At 40.7% G+C, this 15903-nt stretch overlaps 1 protein-coding gene across 2 annotated transcripts in view; it reads left to right on the forward strand.

The window, feature by feature from the left end:
• Nucleotides 1-1730: 1730 nt before the first annotated feature.
• The window catches only part of col28a2a (collagen, type XXVIII, alpha 2a), a 31697-nt gene continuing 17524 nt past the window's right edge, over nt 1731-15903 (forward strand). For both annotated transcript variants that reach the window (XM_024388949.2, XM_024388950.2), the window contains exons 1-11: nt 1731-1894; nt 2209-2382; nt 3017-3591; nt 6345-6365; nt 6572-6631; nt 8919-8972; nt 9503-9547; nt 9938-9964; nt 10049-10093; nt 10213-10257; nt 10548-10601. In XM_024388949.2, coding sequence (XP_024244717.2) covers nt 2217-2382; nt 3017-3591; nt 6345-6365; nt 6572-6631; nt 8919-8972; nt 9503-9547; nt 9938-9964; nt 10049-10093; nt 10213-10257; nt 10548-10601 — 1092 coding nt within the window. In that variant the 5' untranslated portion in view covers nt 1731-1894; nt 2209-2216. The remainder of the gene's footprint in view (nt 1895-2208; nt 2383-3016; nt 3592-6344; nt 6366-6571; nt 6632-8918; nt 8973-9502; nt 9548-9937; nt 9965-10048; nt 10094-10212; nt 10258-10547; nt 10602-15903) is intronic.

The raw sequence follows: 15903 nt of genomic DNA on the forward strand, positions 1-15903 counted from the left end.
CAATACCTCACAAAGGCACAAACAGAATGATCTGAACTAAATTTGGAGCTGATGAGACCAGGTTAGTAACTAACACAGGTGAAATCAATGAACAAAAATGAAAGACAGGGCTATGTTCGAGAACACAACGAAACAGGGCTACATTCAAGAACAAAACAGAACACAAGGTTGACTAAGAAAATAAATGTAGCACCTTACAGTATCTTAATTTGATCATCCTGATGTTGTTGCAGGAATTTTCCTGTACAGCAGGACATGCAAACTTATAGTGTATTCTAGGTTTTAAATCTAAAGTTTGGCATTTCAACAATCTAAAGTTTGGCATATATTAACCCATACATTTTTCCCCCCATTAATTATAATTTACATAACAATTTACATTTTCTGTTGCTGCAGAATTATATTCCTCCTGTGTGAAACTGGCTCAAATTAATATATGGCATCTGTAAGAGATGTAACATACACTGAGTATACCAAACATTAGGAATATATTGAGTTGCATCCCGCCCCCTCCCCCCTTTTGCCCTCAGAACAGCCTTGTTATTTTATTGTGTTACTTTTTTATAATTTATTGCTTTAGTTTATTTGGTAAATATTTTCTTAACTTTTTCTTGAACTGCGCTGTTGGTATACTCAGTGTATATATTTATTGTGTGTCTGTCATTGAGGGATATCATTGCTCCAGGGTGGCCTCCCGGGTGGCGCAGTGGTTAAGGGCGCTGTACTGCAGCGCCAGCTGTGCCACCAGAGACTCTGGGTTCCCGCCTAGGCTCTGTTGTAGCGATGAGACAAGATAGTAGCTACTAACAATTGGATACCATGAAAAAGGGGTAAAAATAAATTAAAAATTAAAAAAATATTGCAAAAATCAAGGTACACAGCAGATAGGAACCTTGTTCACTCATGTGTATATATCCATGCCTCCCAACTTCAATACATGCAAGTTACGTTTGTGGATTTATCACTATACCCCACCCCCAGTTCACTACAGTCTGACTGTGCTATTGTTCACATATCCCTAGTTCCCTACGGCTCGTTACACAAAGCTTAGCTGCATTGAAATGAAAAAAGAAGACATCTCAGTGGAGGCTTGAGGAGTTTGACCAAACAGAACAAAAAGCTGACACAATCCCAAAGTTTTTTGAAATAAATAAAGTCAAACTGGTATTTCTGGCACTCCTCGCAGACTCAGCGGACTACGATAAGCTCTGCCATCTATGAAAACAACTTGCAAACCTCTTGCTGACAAATTTAAGACTGTTTGAGGCAGGTTCATTAACCCATTGATTACCATAGGACAAAGGCATTATCCACACACAATGAGGAAGACCAGATGAGCTAAATTCTGATCTCATGACAACCACTGTAGGATCCGTTGGTGTGTAAGAGGGAAAGTTTATTGGTGCTTAAGACGTCAACACTTCCTCCCTTTTCCTTTAGCCTTGTATTTAGTCAAATACAGATGACAGGGATGGAGTTACATTACAGGGGTTAAAATTGAAATACATTTTTCAGTTTTGTTGTGGCAAACTATAGAACAAAGGTTTATACAGATGAATTACCCATACATTATACACCACTCATTAAAATCATGACTTCATGCAACCAGATCAAAAGATATGAGATGCTTGGAGGCATCTTTATAATGTCAACAGTGCTGAAACCCAACCCCATTCGGCCCTCCTCTCTTATAAAGGAGGAGGGAGAGGCTGGGGGGGCTCACAGACACACTGGGTCACAGGATGTCTATCACTGCTGCTACACACTCAGGAAGCAAACTGGAACCTTCCATCACTGCTGTTCTTCTCTAACTACCTGCACAAGACCAGCATTTTGGACATTGCACAAGCCTACCTCACCTGGATCTGCAGCAGGCAAAAAAAGGCTTTGGATTGTGAGTCTACAGTGGAGTTTTGCTCAGTAAAAAGACACTCTGCCTATATGCATTCTTAGAAATGAAATAGTGGGAAAGTGTCTGATACAAAATCTTAACATTTCAGATTAAAAACTAGTGCTACTTTATTTTAGATGGATCTGATGACTCGTTGTGCACTAATCTTGTGCACAAATATCAATTTTCAAATACTCCATGTTGAGCAATCGTGTTGTCCTCACTGAACATGAAGTAATTTGGTAGATAAATCATGTAGATGGTTGTTTAAATGTAAAAATGCTCCAAAATTGATCCTTGGTTGTCTCTCTCTGCTGGAGGGACAATGTTGTTCCCTGCTGTGACCTGGTTCCTGTTGGTAGCAGGGCTGTTGGGTGTCTGGGCTCAGGACTACTATGAAGAGAGAACAGTGAACAAGAGACCCAGGGGCAGGGGGGCCCAACTGCAAGCTCCAGCCATTGCAACTAACGTGCAAAAACATAATGGACAAGGTATGAGGGGGAAAAAACATTATCGTTTTTATAGTATAGTTGCTCAATGCAAACAGTTGCCATTTCAAACAGTGAGATCACAGATGTCTTATTATGTCGCATTTCTGTGACCATAATTCATTAATCCAATAGAAATCCAAATTCCAGCTAAACAAGAGCTTGAGCATGCGTCATAAAAACACATGTTAAAGTTTGGCTAACACAGGTGAAGGTGAACACAGTACATTTGTCTAACACAGGTGAAAACAGTAGATAGATATCTATCCTATGAGCGGATGTCCTGGGATATACTACTGTACCTGCTATGTTCCCAAGGAGTTGATATCCTACAGCATTTTCACTCTATGTCATATTAAAATGATTTAGCTTGGTCTTTCTGTCCATGTGAGAGATGTAATATCAAGACAAAGAGTTCATTTTAGATAGTGTTTTTGGCATTTTGACGTGATTGTCATAACTTTGAACGATTGCACTCATCTAAAAATGAGTGAAAATAGAAAACACGGGAACTCTTTATTTGAAGGGCACCTCCATAAGAACTTCATAACACATTCATAACTCACAATGACATTTTTTAATAGAATAGCCTCTTGGTGCAATTGTGTGTCTCTGACTCGTCTTCACATGAACACAGCCATTTTAGATGAGGACTGCGGTCTGGAGCTTGCCTTTCTGCTGGACAGCTCTGAGAGTGCCAAGGAGAACCATGAGCAGGAGAAGCGCTTTGCCATGGATGTGGTGGACAGGCTCCAGGCCACCCGTCTGCAGACGGGCCGCAGTCTGAGCTGGAAGGCGGCCCTGCTGCAGTACAGCAGTCACGTCATCATCGAGCAGACCTTCAAGCAGTGGAGGGGCACCGACAACTTCAAGTCCCACATCACCCCCATTGTCTACATCGGCCAAGGCACCTACACCACCTACGCCATCACCAACATGACCAAGATGTACCTGGAGGAGTCCAGCCCAGGCAACATCAAGGTGGCCATGCTGCTCACTGACGGCATCTCCCACCCCAGGAACCCAGACATCTTCTCAGCTGCCGCTGACGCCAAGAACCAGGGGGTGAAGTTCTTCACGGTGGGCATCACCCGTGCAGCCAACGAGTCAGCCAACGTGGCCCAGCTGAGTTTGTTGGCCAGTTCTCCTGCCTCCCGATACCTCCACAACCTGCAGGATATTGACATTGTGGAGAAAGTCCTCAAAGAAATTGTGAGTATGATCTGCCTTGCATTGCTTCTCAAGAAACACAATGTTAGGTAGTGATGATGACACAATGATACAGTTGTGATTTACATGTAATCAGAGTTGAATTACACAAGATGTTGCAACCAAAATCATCTCTGGAGGCGTTTTTAACCCTCATACTACCAACTACCATGTTTTACATACAACCTAGATAATTTTGATCCAAAGAAGAAGCTATTGGAAAAAGCAACAATCATAGCAAAAAATCCATTAATTCTTATGAAAATATCATTAGACATGTAAATAATGTTATCTGTTTTTTTTAAACCAAAACAGACTGTTATTTTTGCAAAATTACAGTTAATTAGCTTATTCTGTAAAACAAAAATATAAATGTTTCCCTTAAATAATGTGCAGCTTTTAGTGCATTCCACACAAGTCCCCAAAAAAACAGATTTACCATCATCTGATTGTAGTATCATTTAGTTTTTAGAATTATGAAGTAAATACACATTTTGTCATAATCAAAAAGCAGGCCCAAATCCTCAGTCACTTAAAACCAAATGTTATTGCAACCCAAATACCATAACAAGTTGCACATATAGAATACTGGATGATATTATAGGAATTCTGGTATTTATATTTTGTTTCCCGCAAAACATTTGTTTTAGAAGAATACACACCAATACAGCACTGTGTACATTCAGAGGGTAGTTGGTTCTGTATTACAGTTCTGCCAAGTATGCATACCGCTGACTGACTTTTATGAGCTGTTTTGACTGCAACTAGGCATACAGTATATGTAAGGTAATTTGGATTTTGTACATGGTCAAACCTAGTTATAACCAGTTATAACCATAGCCGAGTACATAAGGTGTTTAATTTCTGTAGATGATCAGTCTATCTGTTCAAAATCCCTGATACAGGTCCCCCTCCACCATCTGAGGATAATTAATATTATATCTCCAGAGAATCCGGAGATTCAAATAAATACTTTTTTCCAAAGAATAACTACTTTTCGGAGAATACACACCAATGCAGCTCTTTGTGTAGATTCAGAGTGTATCGGAGTTCTGTATTGCAGTTTGAACAAGTATTTATACCATTGGCAGAAGTTTATATGCCAAAAATGAAGGTAATTTTGGTTTTGTACAAAGTCATAGAATACGTGGTATAGAAAAGTACAATCTCAGGCAAGTACATAGGGAGTTATATCTCTGCTGATGATCTGTCTATCTGGTCAAAGTCACTGATACAGGTCCCCCTCCACCCTCTATAACTTGGATAACTTGTTATTATGTCTCCAGAGAAATCTAGATTCAAATAAAGGTCCTATCTATCAAATTACTATAGGCGGAATTAGGTGTGTTTGGCTACCCCAAAGGACTTTAATTTGTAATATGCATATGGATGCAGAAACACTAAACAATTATTTAGATTTAGATTACTAAGAACAAGTTGATTGACAAAGTCATGAACATTTTGAAGAATTCATTAAAAAATGATTCCTCTGCGGTCAAAATGACAGCAGGCGGTAGGTAGTGTGTGGGTTAAGTAGGATCCAGACTGGAGCCAGAATGACTGACATTCCACAATTCGTAGGGATACAAATTCAAGAGACTGTAGCAAGATAATGAATGGCTATGGATGAGAGTCATGGATTTGGTATTTTTGTTCAATGAGCAGACAGCTGTCTTACATTTCCCAATAGACATTCTGCTTACCATCTCTATATTGTGAGTGCATATCGCATGGGCTTTACTTTGACTGTGGTATGCTTCATGGGTTTTCTCAATAAGAGTAAACACAACCTCTTGCGGTCACACCTTACATTCCTCTGAGGGTAAACAGTCAGGGTGCTTTCAGTGATACTCTTTTATCATACCATTTAGTTTGCATTTGTCTCATTGGTATTACAAGGGACTTTCTACACATTCATTTATTTCAAGTGGCAACATAGCCAAACAGAGCTTGGCACGGAACCATAATTCAAGAAACCCCAAAAGTCACTTGGACTCACACACCAGGCTTTTCAAAGTCTAGTTTATACACCGAACAAAAATATAAACGCAACATGCAACATTTTCAAAGATTTTACTGAGTTACAGCTCATATAAGGAAATCAGTCAATTGAAATACATGTTTTATGCCTTAATATATGGATTTCACATGACTTTGAATACAGATACAGTATGCATCTGTTGGTCACAGATACTTTTTTTTTTAAGTAAGGCTGTGGATCAGAAAACCAGTCAGTATCTCCTTCGCATAGATTTGACCAGGCTATTGATTGTGGCCTGTGGAATGTTGTCCCACTCCTCTTCAACGACTGTGTGAAGTTGCTGGATATTGGCGGGAAAAGGAACACGCTGTCGTACACGTCAATCCAGAGCATCCCAAACATGTTCAATGGGTGATATGTCTGGAGAGTATGCAGGCCATGGAAGAACTGGGCCATTTTCAGCTTCCAGGAATTTTGTACAGATCCTTGCGACATGGGGCTGTGCATTATCATGCTGAAACATGAGGTGATGGCCTGGTTGTCACGTCCTGACCTTAGTTCCTTTGTTATGTTTCTTGTTTAGGTTGGTCAGGGCGTGAGTTGGGGTGGGCATTCTATGTGATGTTCTAGTTTTGGTTTTCTATGTGTTTGGCCTGGTATGGTTCTCAATCATTGGCTAATCTAGTTGTAAATGTACCTGGTTTTGGTATGTTTTGGATGATACAGTATATGATTTCCTCTAATGGTTGTCACTGTTTATTCTCTCTCTACACAGACTGACCTGGCGGATGAAGGGGTAGGTACTATTACATTTTGATGCGTTGATATGCTGTCCTCATTCAACAAATACATAATCAAGTTCAGGGACCCTGCATTAAATAAGAATTTGTTCTTAAGGGACTTGCCTAGTTAAAAAAAAAAAAGTTAAATAAAAACAAATACAAAAAATGTGTCTTATACAGTTACATGTTGATTCTGAAACCATGTCTTGCCTTTTTGAAGTGTCCCCCAGCCCAACAATGTGCCTGTGAGAAGGGCGAAAGAGGACTCAGTGGCTTAGCCGTAAGTACTTTTTCTTTCCTTTCCAAACGCAGAATACTTTTCCTTTGAAATTTAAGAAGGTGATATATTCCTGAAGGGCTGAATTCAATTAAACGTCCCAGAAGAGGAATCTTACAAGATTCTGATATTGTGGGTAATTGCTTGGTTTTAGATACTTACAATAATTGCTTGCTTTTTTTCTAAGTTACACCCAGTGGTCATAGAAAGCTGTCTTTCTTGCATCTCCATTACCAGCATTCTGAAAATAGTCCAAATGCTACAGGACAAGACAGATTTTTGGTTGTTTTTCTTCATGAATTTCCTTTAAGCCTCAACTGCTAATTTGTGTTGCCTGTCCTGTCAAGTTGTTGCACATTTCCCTTCCCACATAAGATGTCCCCCATGGAAGCCATGGGCATCCTATGAAGACCTTTACTCGCAATAAATCAGGACCTTTGTCATCGGAAATAACACTTACTACCTCCATTGTCAGCTAGTCAGAGTTGGAGAATGTTGGAGGGGTGTCACGTCCTGACCTTAGTTCCTTTTTTATGTCTCTTTTTTAGTTTGGTCAGGGCGTGTTTTTTTGTTCTAGTGTTCAGTTTCTTTATTAAATCTACCATGAACACGTACCACGCTGCACCTTGGTCCTATTCACCTTCTTCCACCTATGACAACCGTTCCAAGGGGGCTTAAAGTGTAAGATTAGGTTATTCTACACAGTAGTTACTTAAGTAAAAAATACTTTAATGTACTACTTAAGTCGTTTTGGGGGGAATCTGTACTTTACTTTATTTATATTTTTGACAACTTTTACTTCACTACATTCCTAAAGAAAATATTGTACTTTTACTCCATACATTTTCACTGACAACCAAAAGTACTCATTACATTTTGAATGCTTAGCAGGACAGGAAAATAGTCAAATTCACGCACTTATCAAGACAACACATGGTCATCTTTTGTAAATAATGTCTGAGTGTTGGATTGTGCCCCTGGCTGTCTGAACATTTAAAAAACAAGACAATTGTGCTGTCTGCTTTGCTAAATAATAGGAACTTTAAATGATTTATACTTTTGCTTTTGATACTGAAGTATATTTAAAATCAAATACTTTTAGACTTTTACTCAAGTAGTATTTTACTGGCTGGCTTTCACTTGAGTAACTTTCTATTAAGGTATCTATGACAATTAGATACTTTTTCCACCAATACTTCTAATCATCAGAACAGACTAGAGGCCCTCTTCTGGATGGATGACAGCCATGTTAATGTTCGGGTCCTCAGCATCTGACAATTAGTCTTGTGCTGACAGACAGCTGCATGATCAATAACCAGTGGTGAAAAAAGTACTAGTGGTGAAAAAAGTACTAAAGTGTTATACTTGAGTAAAAGTAAAGATAGCTTAATAGAAAATGACTCAAGTAAAAGTAAAAGTCACCAAGTAAAATACTACTTGAGTAAAAGTTTAAAAGTATTTGGTTTTAAAAATACTTAAGTATCAAAAGTAAATGGAATTGATAAAAGTATAAATCATTTCAAATTCCTTATATTAAGCAAACCAGACGGTACAATTATTTTTTATTGGCGGATAGCCAGGGGCACAGTCCAACACAATTGACAAACAAAGCATTAGTGTTTAGTGAGTCTGCCAGATCAGATGCAGTAGGGATGACCAGGGATGTTGTCACGATCGTTGAATTAATGGACCAAGGCGCAGCATGCATAGAGCTCCACATGTTTATTAGATGAAACTCACAGAAAACAATCAAGCGCAAACTGAAGCGTGACACTAATGTAGTGCTCGCAGGCAACTAGACATAGACAAGATCTCCTCAAAAACCCAGTGGTGAAAGGCTGCCTAAATATGATCCCCAATCAGAGACAACGATAGACAGCTGCCTTTGATTGGGAACAATACCAGGCCAACATAGAAATGAGAACTAGACTACCCTCTCTAGTCACAACCTGACCTAACCAAAATAGAGAATATAAAGGATCTCTAAGGTCAGGGCGTGACAGATGTTCTCTTGATAACTGTCTGAACTGGACAATTTTCCTGTCAAAATGTAGCAAATACTTTTGGGTGTCAGGGAAAAAGTACATTCATTTTGGGGCCTCTCGGGTGGCGCAGTGGTCTAGGGCACTGCATTGCACCACCACTGCATTGCACCACCTGTGCCACCAGAGACTCTGGGTTCACGACCAGGCTCTGTCACAGACCTTGACTCACTGCGGATCATTTGCGAAGACATGTTTTGTTTGAAAGTGAGTTAAATGAATCTTCGTGTTGTTACTTCATTCCACAGGGGAAGAAGGGTCGCCCTGGAGATGATGGAGCCCCTGGTCTCAAAGGATTGAAGGTCTTTGATTTGTTATGATTCTTTTTCATTATTTAATTGATCTACATACCTGTTGTGTTCCTGATGTCTCCCTAAAATCAAAGATACAGCCAATTTCCATATACTATTCTTGCATAGACATACTGCATATTCCTTATAGGAGTAATTATATAAAATCAAATATATAGCCAATTTCCATGTACTATTCTTGTATAGACATACTGCATATTCCTTATAGGAGTAATAATATAAGTCTCGGGCTCCCAGGTGGCGCAGAGGTCTAAGGCACTGCATCTCAATGCAAGAGGCGTCACTACAGACCCTGGTTCGATTCTAGGCTGTATCACAACCGGCTGTGATTGGTAGTCCCATAGGGCGGCGCACAATTGGCCCAGCGTCGTCCGGGGTAGGCCGTCATTGTAAATAAGAATTTGTTAACTGACTTGCCTAGTTAAATATAAATTAAATAAAAAATAATCTAAATGGAATAGCTCCAGTGTGTACTGTGTAAATAATATACGGTAGATTGCCATGTTCTCCTTTCCTTTTAGGGAGAGGGAGGACTAAGTGGACTTCCAGGTCGGGATGGCGGAGAAGTGAGTGATACACTTAAACACGTAGTACTTCTTATATGAAATGTTCATATGCGGATCTCTATAGATACAGATCTAGGGTCTTAATCTAATCACCCTGTTGCAGGGGAACTTTCCTGCAACACAGGAAATGTAAAACGTGTAGTGTATTTGAGGTTTAAAAATGCTTCTGAAGTTTTCCACTGTGACATTTCAGACTTGATTTACAAAAAAATACATCAAACCCTATAAAAAAAATGTCCATTAATAATAATCCACATAATAATCCACATTTCCTGTTGCTGCAGCAAACTGGCTTGAATTAAGATCCTACATCTGTATGTTGATTAAGCATTTATCAATGCTTAATTGTGTTTGCTACTGTGTTTACTGTGCTACTGTGTTTGTTTGCAGGGAAAATCTGGTTACAAAGGAGAGAGGGTATGTCATTCAAGATGTCATTACTATTTATGTTATTTTGAAGCTACAGTTCATTCATATGACATATTGCTTTCCATTACACAGGGTGAGAGAGGCGAGTGTGGCACTCCAGGAATTAAAGGGGACAGGGTAGGTATGAGTAATCCACTTTATCTGCTCTCTGAGTCATGCTTTTGTTCTGTTGGTCATACTACAGGTTGATTTATACAGTACCTTTCTTTACTGTCTCATTGAATGTCCACTCCCAGGGTCCTGAGGGCCCAATGGGCACCAGAGGAGTCAGAGGTCTCCAGGTGGGTAAACAACGGCAACATGTACCTGGGAAATGCCCATGTTCAGATCAAAGTGTTCTACTTTTATGAAACACCTGTATGAACGCATGTATACTCGCTCCATGCTCCACTCCCCTCCCACGCGTGCACACACACAAACACACACACACACACACACAATGTAGTTGATAATGTCTGTAATCTCTGTAGATCTTCCCAGCAATTTAGCATCCGTATCTGGGTAGCCTTCACTTTATGTCCTGATGTGAATTGTGCACCTTTGTTACGGAGTGTTCTTTGTTCCTCCCCAGGGTTTACCCGGTCCACAGGGTGACGTTGGACCTGAGGGCCCTCAGGGTAAGAAGGTTAGTAAGGAGACACCACATCACACACATCTGCTGTCGCCTGTACACTTCCTTTTAAGGGAACTTTCAAAGAGAGGTTCCTGCCACGCGTTGTACTACCTGAGAGTCGAGGGGCATGTGTCTCTCTCCCTTAATAGGCACCTGTGGAAAATACTGGCCCGGTGCCAGTGCCTTCCCCTTCACTAATTCAGCAGTGTTGGGATTAATGCTAGTTTTCACATTCATACTCAGGTTCAGTTAATGGCAGGAGTCCTGTGTCTAAATATACGGTACACTAGGAACTGCCTAAAGCACTGTCTACCTCCTTACCAGTCCTCTATCGGGATTGTCAAGGCACTACAGCTATGAAAAGTCAAATGTTCTCTCTCCATGTGAGAACATGCAGGTTTCCGGTGGAAAGAGGAAAAAAGGGTAAACAGAATGTTAAAGACAGATGTTGCTCCCATAATATGAGTATGTTAACTGTACGTGTTGAGATTTTAGCAGCCTAGTGATTTATCTCTTACTAATTGAATCAGCTCCACCATCAAAGACAATCTTTCAAAACTGGATGGATAATTGTGGAAAGAGCCTTGTTTATAGTCTACCCTGTTAGGAATATGTTTTAAGAGAGGAATGTAAGGTGTTGAGCATTTAACTGAGGTCAAATGTGATTGTTATGGAGGTGTGGACTGAAACGTGTGAGAGATCTGCCTTGCTTTGGGAAAACGTTTTAAGTGGTTATCTCAGCTTTCTGCTTGACAGGCTCCACTTCTTTGTTGTTTCTTGTTTAGGATGAAATAACTTCTAAATCGTGAGTAAATCTCATGATGACTGCAAACTCTCCAGCAAACCATTGCCTCCAGTAAAATAGCTCTTAATTGTTTTGAGACTGGATGTTTTTGACTACTTTGAGTCGACACCTCAACTGAGACAATGTCTGGCTTTAGGATGTGCCCTGACTTGTTTTAATTTGGAGGGGTAAAATAGTTTCCCCACTTTTCCATATACAGTACAGTTCCGACAATAGCTCCCCACTGGGTATTCATTGGTTGAATCAACGTTGTTTCAACATAATTTGTCAGCGTATTGTGTCATGGAATCAACGTGGAAAATACATTGGATTTGAAAAAAGTAATCAACCAGAACTGTTTTCATCTCATTTCAACCAGCGTTGTAAACATTGAAATTAGGGTAAAACTTCAACTTAAATACATTGACTTAACAGAATCTTACAGTGCCTTCAGAAAGTATTCACACCCCTTGGCTTTTTCAAAATGTTGTTGTGTTACAGCCTGAATTTAAAATGGATAAAATGTGAGGTTTTTTTTGTCACTAGCTTACATACAATTCCCATAACGTCAAAGTGAAATTATGTTTTCAAAATTTAAAAAATACTAATAAAATATGAAATTCTGACATGTCTTGAGTCAATAAGTATTCAACACCTTTGTAATGGCATGCCTAAATAAGTTACATAATAAGTTGCAAGGACTCACTGTGTGCGCAATAATAGTGTTGAACATGATTTCTGAATGACTACCTCATCTCTGTACCCCACACATACAAATTATCTGTAAGGTCTCTCAGTCGAGCAGTGAATTTCAAACACTGATTCAACCACAAAGACCAGGGAGGTTTTCCAATGCCTTGCAAAGAAGGGCACCTAATGGTAGATGGGTAAAAATAAGTTAGAGCAAGGGTAGCCTTCCAGAGAGACAGATTGTAACATTCTCTGTTTCACGGAAACATGGCTCTCTCGGGATATGTTGTCGGAATCAGTTCAGCCACTGAAATACCTTATTTAAGTAAGTATTCAGACCCTTTGCTATGAGACTCAAAATTGAGCTCAGGTGCATCCTGTTTCCGTTGATCATCCTTGAGATGTTTCTACAACTTGATTGGAGTCCACCTGTGGCAAACTCAATTGATTGGACATGATTTGGAAAGGCACACACCTGTCTATATATGGTCCAACAGTTGACAGTGTATGTCAGAGAAAAACCAAGCCATGAGGTCGAGGAAATTGTCTGTAGAGCTCCGAGACAGGATTGTTTCGAGGCACAGATCTGGGGAAGGGTACCAAAAAATGGATCCCAAGAAGACAGTGGCCTTCATCATTCTTAAATGGAAAAAGTTTGGAACCACCAAGACTCTTCCTAGAGCTGGCCGCCCCGCCAAACTGAACAATCGGGGGAGAAGAGCCTTGGTTAGGTAGGTGACCAAGAACCCGATGGTCACGATGACAAAGCTCCAGAGTTCCTCTGTGGAGATGGGAGAACCTACCAGAGGGACAACCATATCTGCAGCACTCCACCAATCAGGCATTTATGGTAGAATGGCCAGACGGAAGCCATTCCTCAGTATAAGACTAGGGCTGTTGCGGTGACCGAGACAGAATACCAACAAAAAAATCCAGAAAAACGCATGTCAAAAATGTTATAAAATGATTTGTATTTTAATGAGGGAAATAAGTATTTGACCCCTCTGCAAAACATGACTTAGTACTTGGTGGCAATCACAGAGGTCAGACGTTTCTTGTAGTTGGCCACTAGGTTTGCACACATCTTAGGAGGGATTTTGTTCCACTCCTCTTTGCAGATCTTCTCAAAGTCATTAAGGTTTTGAGGCTGACGTTTGGCAACTCGAACCTTCAGCTCCCTCCACAGATTTTCTATGGGATTAAGGTTTGGAGACTGGCTAGGCCACTCCAGGACCTTAATGTGATTCTTCTTGAGCCACTCCTTTGTTGCCTTGGCCGTGTGTTTTGGGTCATTGTCATGCTGGAATACCCATCCACGACCCATTTTCAATGCCCTGGCTGAGAGGAGGTTCTCACCCAAGATTTGACGGTACATGGCCCCATCCATCGTTCTTTTGATGCAGTGAAGTTGTCCTGTCCCCTTAGCAGAAAAACACCCCCAAAGCATAATGTTTCCACCTCCATGTTTGACGGTGGGGATGGTGTTCTTTGGGTCATAGGCAGCATTCCTCCTCCTCCTCCAAACACGGCGAGTTGAGTTGTTGCCAAAGAGCTCCATTTTGGTCTCAGCTGACCACAACACTTACACCCAGTTGTCCACTGAATCATTCAGATGTTCATTGGAAAACTTCAGACGGGCATGTACAGTGGGGAGAACAAGTATTTGATACACTCTTGATTTTGCAGGTTTTCCTATTTACAAAGCATGTAGAGGTCTGTAATTTTTATCATAGGTACACTTCAACTGTGAGAGACGGACTCCAAAACAAAAATCCAGAAAATAACATTGTATGATTTTTAAGTAATTAATTAGCATTTTATTGCATGACATACTTGTAAGTATTTGATCACCTACCAACCAGTAAGAATTCCGGCTCTCACAGACCTGTTAGTTTTTCTTTAGGAATCCCTCCTGTTCTCCACTCATTACATGCATTAACTGCACGTGTAGGAACTCGTTACCTGTATAAAAGACACCTGTCCACACACTCAATCAAACAGACTCCAACCTCTCCACAATGGCCAAGACCAGAGAGGGTGTAATGACATCAGGGATACAATTGTAGACCTGCACAAGGCTTGGATGGGCTACAGGACAATAGGCAAGCAGCTTGGTGAGAAGGCAACAACTGTTGGCGCAATTATTAGAAAATGGAAGAAGTTCAAGATGACGGTCAATCACCCTCGGTCTGGGGCTCCATGCAAGATCTCACCTCTTGGGGCATCAATGATCATGAGGAAGGTGAGGGATCAGCCCAGAACTACACGGCAGGACCTGGCCAATAACCTGAAGAGAGCTGGGACCACAGTCTCAAAAAAAAACATTAGTAAAACACTACGCCGTCATGGATTAAAATCCTGCAGCGCACACAAGGTCCCCCTGCTCAAACCAGCGCATGTCCAGGCCTGTCTGAAGTTTGCCAATGACCATCTGAATGATCCAGAGGAGGAATGGGAGAAGGTCATGTGGTCTGATGAGACAAAATACAGCTTTTTGGTCTAAACTGCACTCGCTGTGTTTGGAGGAAGAAGAAGGATGAGTACAACCCCAAGAACACCATCCCAACCGTGAAGCATAGAGGTGGAAACATCATTCTTTGGGGATGCTTTTCTGCAAAGGGACAGGACGACTGCACCGTATTGAGGGGAGGATGGATGGGGCCATGTATCGCGAGATCTTGGCCAACAACCTCCTTCCCTCAGTAAGAGCATTGAAGATGGGTCGTGGCTGGGTCTTCCAGCATGACAACGACCTGAAACACACAGCCAGTGCAACTAAGGAGTGGCTCCATAAGAAGCATCTCAAGGTCTTGGAGTGGCCTAGCCAGTCTCCAGAGGGAACCCAATAGAAAATCTTTGGAGGGAGGTGAAAGTCCATATTGCCCAGCGACAGCCACGAAACCTGGATCTGGAGAAGGTCTGTATGGAGGGTTGCGCCAAAATCCCTGCTGCAGTGTGTGCAAACCTGGTCAAGAACTACAGGAAACGTATAATCTCTGTAATTGCAAACAAAGGTTTCTGTACCAAATATTAAGTTCTGTTTTTCTGACGTATCAAACACTTATGTCATGCAATAAAATTCGAATTAATCACTTAAACATCATACAATGTGATTTTCTGGATTTTAGTTTTAGATTCCGTCTCTCACAGTTGAAGTGTACCTATGATAAAAAGGAGGCCGAGGGAGATTGACAGTTCTTTTGTGTTTCTTCCATTTGTGTTTCTTCCATCTCACCAACTGTTGTCACCTTCTCACCAAGCTGCTTGGCGATGGTCTAATAGCCCATTCCAGCCTTGTGTCCCTGACAATCTTGTCCCTGACATCATTGGAGAGCTCTTTGGTCTTGGCCATGGTGGAGAGTTTGGAATGTGATTGATGGATTGCTTCTGTGGACAGGTGTCTTTTATACAGGTAACAAACTGAGATTAGGAGCACTCCCTTTAAGAGTGTGCTCCTAATCTCAGCTCGTTACCTGTATAAAAGACATTTGGGAGATAGAAGTCTTTCAGATTGAGAGGGGGTCAAATACTTATTTCCCTCATTAAAATGCAAATCAATTTATAACATTTTTGACATGCGTTTTTTTCTGGATTTTTTTGTTGTTATCTGTCTCTCACTGTTCCAGTAAACCTGCCATTAAAATTATAGACTGATCATATCTTTGTCAGTGGGCAAACGTACAAAATCAGCAGGGGATCAAATACTTTTTTCCCTCTGTGTGTGTGTGTGTGTGTGTGTGTGTGTGTGTGTGTAAAGAAATAAAACAACAGTAAAAATACATTTCAAAAAAGAGTAGCAGGGCTATATAAAGACACCTGTTAGTCAGGTTTATTGAGGTA

Source organism: Oncorhynchus tshawytscha, linkage group LG26 (genome assembly GCF_018296145.1).
Source record: "Oncorhynchus tshawytscha isolate Ot180627B linkage group LG26, Otsh_v2.0, whole genome shotgun sequence".
NCBI classification, from domain to species: Eukaryota; Metazoa; Chordata; class Actinopteri; order Salmoniformes; family Salmonidae; genus Oncorhynchus; species Oncorhynchus tshawytscha.